General features: G+C 43.9%; 1 protein-coding gene across 1 annotated transcript in view; it reads left to right on the forward strand.

The window, feature by feature from the left end:
* The window catches only part of LOC311121354 (poly(rC)-binding protein 4-like), a 57,436-nt gene extending 42,109 nt beyond the window's left edge, over positions 1–15,327 (forward strand). Inside the window, exons 10-14 of the mRNA XM_084195853.1 lie at positions 3,379–3,435; positions 3,568–3,697; positions 4,451–4,500; positions 9,289–9,458; positions 14,263–15,327. Of these exons, the coding sequence (XP_084051979.1) occupies positions 3,379–3,435; positions 3,568–3,697; positions 4,451–4,500; positions 9,289–9,458; positions 14,263–14,620 (765 nt within the window). The 3' untranslated portion in view covers positions 14,621–15,327. The remainder of the gene's footprint in view (positions 1–3,378; positions 3,436–3,567; positions 3,698–4,450; positions 4,501–9,288; positions 9,459–14,262) is intronic.
* Positions 15,328–16,903: the final 1,576 nt, after the last annotated feature.

A 16,903-nucleotide genomic window follows, 5' to 3' on the forward strand; every position in this document is an offset into this window, starting at 1 on the left:
GGGAAGAAAAGTTCAAATTGTTGGATGTCCCCACTCTGGCTCAATTCCATAGGAATTAAACATCACTTTGCAAGCCAGCATAATGTGACTTGATGCTGGTTTTTCATAAGCTGGTCACCAGTGTCCAAAACACAGCAATGGCTAGTCACCAACAAAAACACAGCGAAGGCTGAACACCAGCAAAAACACAGCGAAGACTAGTCACCAGCAAAAATACAATGAATACTGGTCACCATCATAAACACAGCGAAGGCTGGTCAAAAGCAAAAACACAGCATAGGCTGGTCACCACATAAACCCAACAAAGGCACCACGAAAACACAGCCTATGCTGGTCTATGCTGTTTTTTTCAGCAGGGTCCTGGCTGGCCCTTTACAGTACATAAATAGATACTGTATGTAGAGGCAGGAAGGTGTTGTCCACTGATGCTCTAAAGCAACACGTCTCTTCTTGTCTCTTCCTGATGTTCTCTGAGAGGTGAAACAGCTTGTGGTGATTCACACCTTAGCTAGCTACTGTAATCATTTATTTCAGAATGGCTTTGGGAGCCTCCCTGATGTTCTTCTGATACATAACTGAACCCACAATGATATAAAACATATAATTAAAAAAACATTTCCACTGGTTAGATCTGGTCCCTTATGTCGATTATGATTATTGATTCTGCTGTATCTCTCCTAGTGATGAAAAGATGATGGTATTACCCATGGTCTGACCATGCTTCCTGTTCTTCAAGTTTAGTGTGTCGTTTTGGTGCATAACAGGGGAGCGCATACAACCTCTACTCCAGATTATGGCCATGGCATGGAGTGTTAATACTAGTCAGACTGCTGGCGTCGGTCAGAATTGAGTTTAGCTAAGTGCTGTCTGGCCTGACCATGGGGATACATGGACACCACCATGACCAATGAGAGAGGAGGAGAGAACTGAGGGCTAGGAGGAGGGGAAGAGAGGAAAGAGAGAGGAGGGGAAGAGAGAGAGGAGGGGAAGAGGGCGAGGCGGGGAAGAGAGAGAGAGGAGGAGGAGAGAGAGAGGAGGGGAAGAGAGGAGAGAGAGAGGAGGGGAAGAGAGAGAGGAGGGGAAGAGGGCGAGGCGGGGAAGAGAGAGAGAGGAGGAGGAGAGAGAGAGGAGGGGAAGAGAGGAGAGAGAGAGGAGGGGAAGAGAGAGAGGAGGGGGAGAGAGAGAGGAGGGGAAGAGAGAGAGGAGGGGAAGAGAGCGAGGTGGGGAAGAGAGAGAGGAGGAGGAGAGAGAGAGGAGGGGAAGAGAGGAGAGAGAGAGGAGGAGAAGAGAGAGAGGAGGGGGAGAGAGAGAGGAGGGGAAGATAGAGAGGAGGGGGAGAGAGAGAGGAGGGGAAGAGAGAGAGTAGGGGGAGAGAAGAGAGAGAGAGGAGGGGGAGAGAGCGAGGAGGGGAAGAGAGGAGAGAGCGAGGAGGGGAAGAGAGGAGAGAGAGAGGAGGGGGAGAGAGAGAGGAGGGGGAGAGAGAGAGGAGGGGAAGAGAGAGAGGAGGGGGAGAGAGAGAGGAGGGGAAGAGAGAGAGGAGGGGGAGAGAGAGAGGAGGGGGAGAGAGAGAGGAGGGGGAGAGAAGAGAGAGAGAGGAGGGGGAGAGAGAAGGGGAAGAGAGAGAGGAGGGGAAGAGAAAGAGGAGGGGAAGAGAGAGAGGAGGGGGAGAGAGAGGAGGGGAAGAGCGAGGAGATGGAGAAGAGAGAACGGAGGGGGAGACTGGGAAGGGGGATAAGAGAGAGAAAGAGAGAGGAGAGGGGGAAGATAGGAGAGAGAGAGCGAGAGAGTTGAGGTAACCAGAGTGTGGAGTTATTACAGGAGGCACATTACAGAGTATGGAGGTTGGTTAAATGGCCCCCTGCTGTGAAAATGGCAACCCCCTGATGATGTCCAATCTGGACTGACGTGCCATCACATTTAAGATGCTGGTAACACTTCTATGTGCTACCTGTGCTGTGTGTAATACATTCATGCATTTTATAGAATTTATAATGAAGTTCATAAAAAGTGGTACCAACTGTGGTCATTTGTAGCTCAGTTGGTAGAGCATGGTGCTTCTAATGCCAGGCTAGTGGGTTCAATTCCCGGGACCACCCATATGTAAAATGTATGCACACATGACTGTAAGTTGCTTTGGATAAAAGCGTCTGCTAAATGGCAGTGATTATATTATAAGATCTTCATAAGGCATTTTGTGTGGTACTATTCTAAATCTGAGATGTATTTTCCCCCACATACAATACATGACCAAAAGTATGTGGACACCTGCTCGTCGAACATTGCATTCCAAAATCAGGGGCATTAATATGGAGTTGGTCCCCCTCTTGCTGCTAACAGCCTCCATCCTTCTGGGAAGGCATTCCACTAGATGTTGGAACATTGCTGCGGGGACTTGTTTCATGCTGAAACAGGAAAGGGCTTTCCCCAAACTGTTGCCACAAAGTTGGAAGCACAGAATCATCGTGAATGCCCTTGTATGCTGTAGCATTAAGAATTCCCTTCACTGGAACTAAGGGGCCTAGCCCGAACCATGAAAAACAGCCCCAGACCATTAATCCTCCTCCACCAAACTTTACAGTTGGCACTACGCATTCCAGCAGGTAGGGTTCTCCTGGCATCCACCAAACCTAGATTAGTCTGTCGGACTGCCAGATGGTGATCACTCCAGAGAACACGTTTCCACTGCTCCAGAGTCCAATGGCGGCAAGCTTTACACCACTCCAGCCAATGCTTGGCATTGCGCATGGTGATCTTAGGCTTGTGTGCGGCTGCTCGGCCATGGAAACCCATTTCATGAAGCTCCCGACAAACAGTTATTGTGCTGACATTGCTTCCAGAGGCAGTTTGGAACTCTGTAGTGAGTGTTGCAACCGAGGACAGACAATTTTTACACGCTACGCGCTTCAGCACCCAACGGTCCCGTTCTGTAAGCTTGTGTGGCCTACAACTTCGCAGCTGAGCCGTTGTTGCTCCTAGATGTTTCCACTTCACAGTAACAGCACTTACAGTTGACCGGGGCAACTCTAGCAGGGACGAAATTTGATGAACTGACTTGTTGGAAAGGTGGTATCCTATGACGTGCCACGTTGAAAGTCACTGAGCTCTTCAGTAAGGCCATTCTACTACCAATGTTTGACTATGGAGATTGCATGGCTGTGTGCTCGATTTTATACACCTGTCAGCAATGGGTGTGGCTGAAATAGCCAAATCCACTAATTTGAAGGGGTGTCCACATACCTTTGTATATATAGTGTACTTAGCAATTGTTGATGTAGTATACTGTATAAATATGATATTTCAGTGATGCACTTATATACACTGTCTACTAAGTGGTTATTGGCATAACAATGTTTTATTACTGTCATTTGCCTAATGTAGAGTGATCTCTTCCAGGCCTACACTGTACAAAACCAATATGGCATTCCACATACAGAGGTAAGTGGGGTTATATATACTGTAGTTACCATTAGCAGTATAAATATACTTTCATCTATTTATTTTACCGCAAAATATCCAAACTGCTATTCGAACTGTTACGAGGAACCTTACAATCCCTTTGTGTCCTAGTTGGCCAAGCTACATCAGCTATCCATGCAGCAGAACATGCAGCAGAACATGCAGCAGACCATGCAGCAGAACATGCAGCAGAACATGCAGCAGAGTCCCATGTGCCACCAGGCTACAACCATTCTACCTGGTATGAGTTTGCTGTCCTTTATTTAGCCCACATGGCAGTCAAATACATTTAACTGTATGGGTATTCACAAGGATAACAGGTGCAAGTTGTTGTAGGTGTGATACTTAAAGCTGTAGGAGACGTAGGACAGTATACATCCGGACCAGAACTAGTGCCCCTCTTGAGTGATGATCTTAGTCAAAGCGAACCTGATACACTAACTACACTATAGCTAGATTTTGGCTTGACATTTACTGTAATCGTCTTTCATTCTATTAGTCATGTTTTCCTATCAGCTGCCAAATATCAGTAACATCAACAGTTTGTCAGGGAAGGATGAGCAGAGATAGAACATCTCCTGTTAAGACCTAGCATCTCTTGCTCCAGTAGTGAGAGTGAGGGGATCCATGTCATTAGCCCAGCTGATTATGTGCTTGTGGGAGTGAAGATGTGAAGAAGCTCCCAACAGTTTTCTCTCATAAATGGCTCTCCATATCTGGCAGTGAAAAGGGAAACTATTATAAGAAAGTATGTGTTCCAGCACAGTATCAGAGAGCCTGGAGAAATAAAAGACACTGTGACATGTGAAACACAAGTCTATTCAAATGGAAATGAGCTGCTTAGCTAAATCTATCCGTTACACCACCGAAAATATTTATCATGTATCATGTCAATTATGCTGGTTTGCTTGACCTGCAAGCCAAATGTAATAGATGAATATATGAATGACTGTATGAAAGGGTTTGTTAAGTTACATATTCTCTCTCTCATTAGGAATGGACTCAAACCCCCAGACATCACAGGAGCTCCTTATTCCAAACGATGTAAGCAGTTAATTAAACATAATATTACGTTCTACATTTCAGTTATTTTATCAGACGTCCTTCAGGTTAAGTCTATTTAGGAGGTGAATTGAAATTCCAATAAAATTCTAGGAAATTGGAAAAAAATACTAATTGAAAATAACTGCCACTTTTCAATCATTGAATGAGAATTTCAGTTCCTTTCCTAAAAACTTAATGAAATGGAATTTACCACCAACCGAATGCTGTTATCCAGAACAATCTACTGCAGGCTTTATACCAAACAACACACCAAACAGCAGCAGAAGCAGAAATATCATATCACACATGTAAACAACTCAAATGCTTGAAGGTTCAAGGTGTGCGAAAGACTGTGTCTTGGGTAACATCAAAGGTAGGAAGGGGAGACATCTTGGCAACATACTAATTACCCAAGTCATTCTAACCCCAGAGTAACCCAAGGTCGTGGGCATTTTGAGCCGATATGGATCCCCTAGTGTTATTGTCTGGGTTCCAGCTGCAATGTCTCGGAGTGACTCCCATGAGTACCCAGTTAATCCTCTCTTGTTCCCTGACCTACTTACTCTCTCTCTGCTGTCAAAACAGACAATAAAAAACAGCCAGAGATCCTCTCCCTCTCACTCAGACACAGCATGTGATGCCTCTCCAATCACAGAGCAAGAGACGGAGATGCTGGAAAACATTCGGAAAGGAGACTACACAGATTTGCCCTCTGTGATGATCTAGCACTGACTGGCATAGGCTGTCCAACTGTGTGAATTGATCAGACTTCATGTACTCTACAATCTTGAACTGAATCGCACCATGACAGAGTGCAATAAGCTCTCCTGTTTAAGATGACATGCCAACCAACCAGACATAACTCTTGGACAACGTCACCACTTCTCTCCAGCAAACCCTTAAATATCAAACCTTCCAATCTGTCAGTGGAATGGCTGGTACTGTAGAGTGGGGTGCGTGACAGGGACAGCTGAGTCTAAGCTCCAGCCATTGTTCCAGAGAGGACTTATAGCCGTGGCTGAGCCCTATCTCTCTCTCTCTCTCTCTCTCTGTCTCTCTGTGTCTCTGGCTCTCTCAGGCATAGCAGAAACCAAAGACTGCAGACCAGTGCAGGATTTAGGACCCATTCTCAGAGCTGCAGTGGGAGATTTAGGCTGGGTGCGTCTCAATAATCTAAAACGGTTTCCTCTCCTTATCCACTTTCTTTTATCTTCATCTGCACTGATCTGAATACAAAGAAGCGGTAAAGCGATAAGGTGTACACACACCAGGTATTTGCTTTCCCCTGTCCTTCCCTTCCATAGTAGTGCAGCTGAAGAAAGAGAAAGAGAGGGAGGGAGGAGGCTACATAGATGAGAGAGAGAGAGAGAGAGAGAGAGAGAGAGAGAGAGAGAGAGAGAGAGAGAGAGAGAGAGAGAGAGATTGAGGAAGAGCTATAGACAGCAGTACTTCTGCCCAGGGAAGATTTAGCCTGGAGAAAAATGATGACTCCCCCACCACCCCATCCTTCTTCCTGTGTCCTTTCAAATTACAAATTCAGCTGGAATTCTAAGAAAATATAGGCCAGTTACAGTAGCAGCTGAGGTGAGGCATGCAGTGTTACTGTACTGTGTATGTCCTGCTTAGCACTGGTAATCACTAGTGAACACAGTGGTCTATTACCTGCATGTTATTAACCTGGCTCTACACTAAATCCGTAAGCCCCTAGAGCTCCTACACTACCTCTGAAAATTGCCCTGTAGACATTCAAAACAAGCCTTCTGCTCAACATTGTTTTGGGATTACAACGGCCTAGACAGAAGTCTTCCTATACCTACAATGCAGTTTGTTTTTCACAATCAATTAAGCATCAAGATGAATTGGTTCAAGTTGCTCAGAACGAATGTATTGTTCTGAGGTACTGATTCTCCCTCCCAGCAGGAGAGCGTACTGGTCATTATCTCTGATCCCAGGTCTTTGCTAGTGCTGCTCATTGTCTCCCTGGGTTGCTCTTTAGCCTGGTTGGGCTGTGCCAATGCCTAGCTAGCTGCTTACTGAATAATATGATGTGCCAATAATAGCCAGGGAGACCAACCAGGATGCTGTGTGACCAATGAAATGCTGCTGAACAGGACAGTGACTTCTCAGGAAAGGAATGTGAATGTGAAATACAGGGAGAAGGACAGGAGCAGGAGAACAGTGTGTGTGTGTGTGTGTGTGTGTGTGTGTGTGTGTGTGTGTGTGTGTGTGTGTGTGTGTGTGTGTGTGTGTGTGTGTGTGTGTGTGTGTGTGTGTGTGTGTGTGTGTGTGTGTGTGGCACAGTGGCCACTATCAGTCATCCATTGTTAAGCTGCCAACGCACACATACTGGAGGTACTCCATCACAGTCTAGGCCTTTCGCCATTTATCTGACAGCATAACCCCTGCCTCTGGGGCCTGACACCCTGCACTCAGGCTTAGACCCTGGGCCTATACACTGATCCTTAGGCCTAGGTTCCAGACTGGTTCCAGATAAACAAATTATCTTTAAATGTTACAAAATCCAACTTCATTGTATCCACTAGTAAGAATAAGAAATATTGTTAAAAAAAAAAGAAAAAAAGAAAAAGAAAAAAAGGATGGGAATGAAATGGAACAAGACACATCCACTAGATTCCTCAGAGTTCTAATTGATGAAAGGTTATCCTGGAAAGATCATGTTCAATTTGTCTGCAGCAAAGTGATGAAATCTGTTGGTATCATCAGAAAGATTAGTGGTTTGGTTCATCAGGCTTGCTCCTAACTCTTTACTATAGCTTAATTTACCCATATCTAATTTACTGTAATATTGTGTGGGCCATTACATATGCCTCCTACCTACATATGCCACCTCCTCTAATTACCTGCCTCCATCTGCACCTTTGTTTAAGAAACTCAATATCTTGTCTATTTACGACATCAATGTACGCCAATTATGCATTTTCATCTACAAATACTCATACCTCCAGACAGTTTACCTAAACCCTTCAATGGATTCTTACAGGTTATTTCTGAAATCCATCTATATAACACTGCGATAACCTTCACCCTCCCCACTGCCACACCTCACATAGTCAATTCTCTATCAGATACAGAGGTACCATAATCTGGAATTCTTATCTTCACATTGCCAAAACCTCATCATCCCTCAATAACTTCAAGTGAAGACTGTGGATCAGCTTGATGAACCAAACTACACAGTAATCTCCTCCATATAGCCCAACTCTCTCACACACACTCACATGCACACACACATTTAAACAAAACATATACTTTTTGGGGGAGGGCGGGGGGTGATCCTGATCAGTTCATTTGTACATTTATGATTAGTAGATCTGTTTTAACAAACCTTTTTTATTTTTGTACTTATGTGTTGTATATAGTTTTTTTGTGGTGTGGTTTTCATATAAGCCCCTGGGCTTCCAACCTCACCTGTACACCGTTTTTTGAGTGTTTTCTTTCTTTAAAAAAATCTGTATGGTTGTTTATCACTTATTTTCTTTGGTGCAAATAAATTAAACCTAAACCTAGCATGATCCTCTGGCCTTGGCCCTGCTGAGAATGTATTATTCTCCAACAGGGCAAAGGTCCAAGACAACAGAAACCAATAACAAAATCAGCTAAGACCCCCTATAAACTGATGTCAGCATCATATAAACTAATGCCATCATCATATAAACTAATGTCAGCATCTTATAAACTAATGTCAGCATCTTATAAACTAATGTCAGCATCTTATAAACTAATGTCAGCATCATATAAACTAATGTCAGCATCTTATAAACTAATGTCAGCATCATATAAACTAATGTCAGCATCTTATAAACTAATGTCAGCATCTTATAAACTAATGTCAGCATCATATAAACTAATGTCAGCATCTTATAAACTAATCTCAGCATCAAATAAACTAATGTCAACATCTTATAAACTAATGCCAGCATCTTATAAACTAATGTCAGCATCATATAAACTAATGTCAGCATCTTATAAACTAATGTCAGCAAAAAGAGACTACACAAACCAGCCGGATTGTAGATTATGTGTTTTGAATTATTTTCCCATTAGCCGAGAGATGCCTCTATTCTGGGTCGTGTTCGGGAAGTGATTTGTTTGCGAAGTCGCCACGGCGATGGAAATCAATAACCTTTTAGCCATTCAAATTAATGAGAGTGCAAATGTAACCCCTCTCTCTCCTGTCTGTTTTACTGGGGCACGGAACACTGCAATTAAGGAAGAGGTTGGAAAAACTGTGTGTTTGACATGCATGATCGATTGCGGGGCCATTGCAGAGAGGTGTGCATTTCATACACAGACTGTAGAAGACCAATAATAACATGTACACACATTCTCAACACAAGCTTTCACAATTATTGCCAGCATTTTATCATTATTAATAGTTAGCATAATCAGCATCATAAACACCACTGTCATATAGCCTACAGTAGCTTTGTTTGATTAATTGCAATATTGAGACTCTTGAAACAACTCTCGAAACATTTGCAACGTAATAAATAACTCTTAGACAATCTGAACGCAATCAAGTGCTGAGACTCTCTGCACAGATATCCACTGCATATAGCTGTTCATCCATCCACCTCTCCATCCATCCGTCCGTCCGTCCGTCCGTCCGTCCGTCTGTCTGTCTGTCTGTCTGTCTGTCTGTCTGTCTGTCTGTCTGTCTGTCTGTCTATCTATCTATCTATCTATCTATCTATCTATCTATCTATCTATCTATCTATCTATCTATCTATCTATCTATCTATCTATCTATCTATCTATCTCTTGCAGCTGATAGGCTCGATCATCGGCCGGCAGGGCACTAAGATCAATGAGATCAGGCAGATGTCGGGGGCTCAGATCAAGATTGGCAGTCAGCTAGACGGGACCAGTGACCGCCATGTCACCATTACCGGCACACCAATCAGCATCAACCTGGCCCAGTACCTCATCACCTCCTGGTAAGGCCATTGGCCGATGCGATCCAGGCTAACCAATCACTTCCGGGGGAGGGAGAGGGGATTTTGTTTCCATAACAGTTAAGGGCAAAGGTTAAAGGCCCAGTGCAGTCAAAAACATGATTTTTCTGTGTGTTACAGTGAGGGAAAAAAGTATTTGATCCCCTGCTGATTTTGTACGTTTGCCCACTGACAAAGAAATGATCAGTCTATAATTTAAATGGTAGGTTTATTTAAACAGTGAGAGACAGAATAACAACAAAATAATCCAGAAAAACACATGTCAAAAATGTTATAAATTGATTTGCATTTTAATGAGGGAAATAAGTATTTGACCCCCTCTCAATCAGAAAGATTTCTGGCTCCCAGGTGTCTTTTATACAGATAACGAGCTGAGATTAGGAGCACACTCTTAAAGGGAGTGCTCCTGATCTCAGTTTGTTACCTGTATAAAAGACACCTGTCCACAGAAGCAATCAATCAATCAGATTCCAAACTCTCCACCATGGCCAAGACCAAAGAGCTCTCCAAGGATGTCAGGGACAAGATTGTAGACCTACACAAGGCTGGAATGGGCTACAAGACCATCGCCAAGCAGCTTGGTGAGAAGGTGAAAACAGTTGGTGCGATTATTCGCAAATGGAAGAAACACAAAAGACCTGTCAATCTCCCTCTGCCTCGGGCTCCATGCAAGATCTCACCTCGTGGAGTTGCAATGATCATGAGAACGGTGAGGAATCAGCCCAGAACTACACGGGAGGATCTTGTCAATGATCTCAAGGCAGCTGGGACCATAGTCACCAAGAAAACAATTGGTAACACACTACGCCATGAAGGACTGAAATCCTGCAGCGCCCGCAAGGTCCCCCTGCTCAAGAAAGCACATATACAGGGCTGTCTGAAGTTTGCCAATGAACATCTGAATGATTCAGAGGAGAACTGGGTGAAAGTGTTGTGGTCAGATGAGACCAAAATGGAGCTTTTTGACATCAACTCAACTCGCCGTATTTGGAGGAGGAGGAATGCTGCCTATGACCCCAAGAACACCATCCCCACCGTCAAACATGGAGGTGGAAACATTATGCTTTGGGGGTGTTTTTCTGCTAAGGGGACAGGACAACTTCACCGCATCAAAGGGTGGGGCCAGATGGATGGGGCCATGTACTGTCAAATCTTGGGTGAGAACCTCCTTCCCTCAGCCAGGGCATTGAAAATGGGTCGTGGATGGGTATTCCAGCATGACAATGACCCAAAACACACGGCCAAGGCAACAAAGGAGTGGCTCAAGAAGAAGCACATTAAGGTCCTGGAGTGGCCTAGCCAGTCTCCAGACCTTAATCCCATAGAAAATCTGTGGAGGGAGCTGAAGGTTAACCTTAATGACTTGGAGAAGATTTGGAGAAGATCTGCAAAGAGGAGTGGAACAAAATCCCTCCTGAAATGTATGCAAACCTGGTGGCCAACTACAAGAAACGCCTGACCTCTGTGATTGCCAACAAGGGTTTTGCCATCAAGTACTAAGTCATGTTTTGCAGAGGGGTCAAATACTTATTTCCCTCATTAAAATGCTAATCAATTTATAACATTTTTTACATGCGTTTTTCTGGATTTTGTTGTTGTAATTCTGTCTCTCACTGTTCAAATAAACCTACCATTAAAATTATAGACTGATCATGTTTTTGTCAGTGGGCAAACGTACAAAATCAGCAGGGGATCAAATACTTTTTTTCCCTCACTGTACATACAGTTGAAGTCGGAAGTTTACATACACCTTAGCCAAATACATTTAAACTCAGTTTTTCACAATTCCTGACATTTAATCCTAGTAAAAAATATCTGTCTTAGGTCAGTTAGGATCACCACTTTATTTTAAGAATGTGAAATGTCAGAATAATAGTAGAGAGAATGATTTCAGCTTTTATTTATTTCATCACATTCCCAGTGGGTCAGAAGTTTACATACACTCAATTAGTATTTGGTAGTATTGCCTTTAAATTGTTTAACTTGCTTCCTACAATAAGTTGGGTGAATTTTGGCCCATTCCTCCTGGCAGAGCTGGTGTAACTGAGTCAGGTTTGTAGGCCTCCTTGCTCGCACACGCTTTTTCAGTTCTGCCCACAAATGTTCTATAGGATTGAGGTCAGGGCTTTGTGATGGCTACTCCAATACCTTGACTTTGTTGTCCTTAATAATTTTGCCACAACTTTGGAAGTATGCTTGGGGTCATTGTCCATTTGGAAGACCCATTTGCGACCAAGCTTTAACTTCCTGACTGATATCTTGAGATGTTGCTTCAATATATCCACATATATATATTTTCCTCCCTCATGATGCCATCTATTTTGTGAAGTGCACCAGTCCCTCCTGCAGCAAAGCACGCCCACAGCATGATGTTGCCACCCCCGTGCTTCACGGTTGGGATGGTGTTCTTCGGCTTGCAAGCCACCCCCTTTTTCCTCCAAACATAACGATGGTCATTATGGCCAAACAGTTCTATTTTTGTTTCATCAGACCAGAGGACATTTCTACAAAAAGTACGATCTTTGTCCCCATGTGCAGTTGCAAACCGTAGTCTGGCTTTTTTATGGCAGTTTTGGAGCAGTGGCTTCTTCCTTGCTGAGCGGCCTTTCAGGTTATGTCGATATAGGACTTGTTTTACTGTGGCTATAGATACTTTTGTACCTGTTTCCTCCAGCATCTTCACAAGGTCCTTTGCTGTTGTTCTGGGATTGATTTGCACTTTTCGCACCAAAGTACGTTCCTCTCTAGGAGACAGAACGCGTCTCCTTCCTGAGCGGTATGACGGCTGCGTGGTCCCATGGTGTTTATACTTGTATACTATTGCTTGTACAGATGAACGTGGTACCTTCAGGCGTTTGGGAATTGCTCCCAAGGATGAACCAGACTTGTGGAGGTCTACATTTTTTTTTCTGAGGTCTTGGCTGATTGCTTTTGATTTTCTCATGATGTCAAGCAAAGAGGCACTGAGTTTGAAGGTAGGCCTTGAAATACACCCACAGGTACACCTCCAATTGACTCAAATTATGTCAATTAACCTATCAGAAGCTTCTAAAGCCATGACATCATTTTCTGGAATTTTCCAAGCTGTTTAAAGGCACAGTCAATTTAGTGTATGTAAACTTCTGACCCACTGGAATTGCGATACAGTGAATTATAAGTGAAATAATCTGTCCTAACCGACTTGCCAAAACTATAGTTTGTTAACAAGAAATTTGTGGAGTGGTTGAAAAACCAGTTTTAATGACTCCAACCTAAGTGTATGTAAACTTCCGACTTCAACTGTATATCTGCCACACTATGAGGATTAATAGTGTGAAAGTGATGATAATGCCCTGTTAGTGTAAGAGCTGTTTGTAAAACCGACAGAAATGTCTACCTGTTTTGATGGGATAGAGTTTTGGCCTGCCTTGTGACATCACCAAGAGCTCCGAACCTCTGCCAATAACAGCTAGTTCTCAGTTTTCCCCTCCCCACTCAGACCACTCTCAGACAGTCCTAGCTAAATTATTGCTTGAGAAATTGCTCTTTGCTAAGAAGCTACACTGAACAAAAATATAAACGCAACATGTAAAGTGTTGGTCCCATGTTTCATGAGCTGAAATGTTCCATATGCACAAAAGGCTTATTTCTCAAATTATGTGCACCAATTTGTTTACATCCCTGTTAGTGAGCATTTCTCCTTTTCTAAGATAATCCATCCACCTGACACGTGTGGCATATCAAAAAGCTGATTAAACAGCATGATCATTACACAGGTGCACCTTGTGCTGGCGACAATAAAAGGCCACTCTAAAATTAGCAGTTTTGTCACGCAACACAATTCCACAGATCAGTCTCATGTTTTGAGGGAGCATGCAATTAGCATGCTGACTGCAGGAATGTCTACCAGAGCTGTTGCCAGAGAATTTAATGTTCATTTCTCTACCATAATCCACCTCCAAAATTGTTTTAGAGAATTTGGCAGTACGTCCAACCGGCCTCACAACCGCAGACACGTGTGGGCGAGCGGTTTGCTCATGTCAGCGTTGTGAACAGAGTGCCCCATGGTGGCGGTGGCGTTATGTTATGGGCAGGCATAAGCTACGGACAATGAACGCAATTGCATTTTATTGGATTTTGAATGCACAGAGATATCGTTCCGTTTATCCGCCGCCATCACCTCATGTTTCAGCATGATAATGCACGGCCCCATGTCACAAGGGTCTGTACACAATTCCTGGAAATGTCCCAGTTCTTCCATGGCCTACATACTCACCAGACATTTCACCCATGGAGCATGTTTGGGATGCTCTGGATCGACGTATACGACAGTGTGTTCCAGTTCCCGCCAATATCCAGCAACTTCGCACAGCCATTGAAGAGGAAGATCCATAACTATATTCCCAGTCATGTAAAATCCATAGATTAGGGCCTAATTCATTTATTTCAATTGACTGATTTCCTTATATGAACTGTAACTCAGTAAAATCTTTGAAATTGTTGCATGTTGCATTTATATTTTTGTTCAGTATATTTTTGTCTATTTTATGACCATCTTAATTGAAAAAAAAATAACAGTAAGGTACTTCATTGTTACCCAGAAATTATTTGATATTTAGATCAAAATGGCTGCATTGGACCTTTAATAACATGGGGATGGGCGGTAATGACGTCATTGTGCTCTTGTTCTGGTAATAATCCCTTAGAGAATTCATACATCTGTATTGTATTGCAATGTTTTGCATTGTACTGTATTCTATTGTATTGTATTGAAAGCCACTCGTCCTCTCCTCTTCTCTCTCCATAGTTTAGAGACAGCTAAATCAACGGCCCAGGCAGCGTCCATGGCCGCCCCCAACATGGCTGACCTCAACATGGCCTTCACCCAGCCTGTCTCCCCGGCCTCCTCCCCCCACTCCGCCTCCACCCTGGCAGCCATGAGTGCCCTCTCCCCAACCCCCGTCATGGGCCACCCCTACGGCGTTCTGCCCTTTTCCGGCCTGCTAGGGGTCAAGTCTGTCCCCTTCCTGACACTCTCTAGCCCCGCCCCCCAGGTCGCTGTCACCACAGCCCCCTCCCACGCCACCCTGGCGGCCTACACTACCAAAATCTCCTCGGCCAACTGCATCAAGAAACCCGACAGACAGAAGTTTGCACCCTACTGATGCTACATGCTACACCAGGCTAGCCTCAGCCTTCTTCTGGAGGCTGAAATGATGGACAGCTGTCTATAATGACTCCATCTCAAGTGACACCCTATTCCCTACATGGTGCACTATACGGTGAGTAGGGTGCCATGTCAGATGTTATTCCACTCACACCATATCTTGTGCCAGAGATGGTCTTGACTTTACTTTATGATTCACCACAAGGAAGAGACCAACGGAGATTTGGACGATAGATATCATAAAGTATACTATACATTACATATGTAGATGATTTGTGAGTTCCCCATGAATTTATGGACTGCTTTCACCTCCACTTCATTCTACTGTTATTTATCACTAATAAAGGGCACGGTTCTAACTTGGGAAATGCACTAACTTGGAATTTCATGTAAATCATGCACTGATGTGATGGTAAGTGTTTGTCTCTCAAGTTAGGAATAGGCCCAAAAGTATTTATCCTTCAGTAAGTTTGTAAATTATACTCTGATGCGGATGGATGCTCACTGTATGATGCTTTTATACAATGTCTATGTTTGCTTCTTGAAGTTTTTAAGAAAATCTGTAAATGCTTGGGAGGAAAAATAACACTGTTTTCTGCTATAGGAATGTAATGTTGAGTGGTATGTTTGTTTTGTTTGAAATGTGCAACTTGTTTTATTTATGTATATTGATTTGTTTATTAAAAGTTTTTTTTCTTTTTCTTGAAATGGCTGCAGGTATGAGTCTCCCTTTAAATGTTACCTTTGTCCATTTTAAAGGCGAAATCTGCAACTTCTTTGTCGCCTGTGGTTGAGATGAAATGCTCAGTCAATGAACGAAAACACACACACTCAAAAACAAATGTAAGCCAATCAGCGTGCTTCAAACATATTGCAGAATACATGAAACAACCCAAAGTGCTGTCTTTTTTATCTTTCTTTCTTTCTTTCTTTTAGAGATAATTAATCTATTTGAAAGCACAGTGAAGACTGCACTTGTAAAGCCACTTTGAAAATACACATCATATTAAAAGTGACGCAACACTAGCTCTCCTCCAGCCAGCTTCTCTTTATTTTCTCCCTAGCTGTCACGAGCCGGTGGGTGGCACGTCATTCCAAATGGCAGGTTTTATGAGGGATGCTCTTCACGTCATAGTGCTCTTTGTCCCCGAACAATAACTGCAGTGTGAGGCAGGCAGGCTCCACAACCCCACTGGAGCAGAGGGCTCCGCCTGCATTCACAAATACACGGCACACACACATTTACTATATACACACACGCTGCGCACACACTCAGATGCTGAACTCACACACTGTGCGTACACACACCCACACACATTCTGATACTGAACACACACACGCACTCAGACACTGTGTACACACTCACACACTGTGTCCACACACACAAAAACACACACACACGCTCAGATCCTACACACACACACACACACATCAACTGACGCTCAGAGACGAGGCTAAGGGGGAGAGAGCAGGGAAGATAAGGGAACATGCAGTGACAGCTGGGAAGGAAAATATTGTAAAAGGAAATTCAGTAACAGCATCAACATGCACCACAGCATCGCCATCCTCTGGAGAGAAAGACAGCCTTATTTCATTCCACTCTTAGAAGACTTCAGTGGGAACGACAGGAGGCCTTGACAGCGACGTGTCCTTACTGTTGCCATAGATATTCACTTACATGTGGTCTCAGAGGCATGCAACAATATTACCCTTTCACCAGACTTTGACAACCCAACAGCGGAATTTCTATGCAAAATATGCAAGGGTCGTTAGAGTATTCAAAGTATTCTCTTTACGCCGCTGATATGAAGGAGCTTTTGTTAGTGTGGGCTGAGTTGCCTACTGTAGAAAATGATCTCTCCCTCTCTCTCTCTCTCTCTCTCTGTGTCTCTCCCTCCCCTCTCTCTCTCTGTCTCTCCCTCCCTCTCTCTCTGTGTGTCTCTCCCTCCCTCTCTCTCTGTGTCTCTCCCTCCCTCTCTCTCTCTCTCCCTCCCTCTCTCTCTTCTCTCCCTCATTCTCTCTCTCTGTGTCTCTCCCTCCCTCTCTCTCTGTGTCTCTCTCTCCCTCCTCTCTCTCTCTCTGTGTGTCTCTCCCTCTCTCTCTCTCTCTGTCTCTCCCCTCCCTCTCTCTCTCTCTCTCTCTCTCTCTCTCTCTCTCTCTCTCACTCTGCTCCCAACACACTCTCTCTCTCCCCTCTCTCTCTCCTCTCTCTCTCTCTCTCTCTCTCTCTCTCTCTCTCTCTCTCTCTCTCTCTCTCTCTCTCTCTCTCTCTGTCTCTCCC

The sequence above is a fragment of the Coregonus lavaretus genome (assembly GCF_964263955.1).
Source record: "Coregonus lavaretus genome assembly, contig: HAP1_SCAFFOLD_2586, whole genome shotgun sequence".
NCBI classification, from domain to species: Eukaryota; Metazoa; Chordata; class Actinopteri; order Salmoniformes; family Salmonidae; genus Coregonus; species Coregonus lavaretus.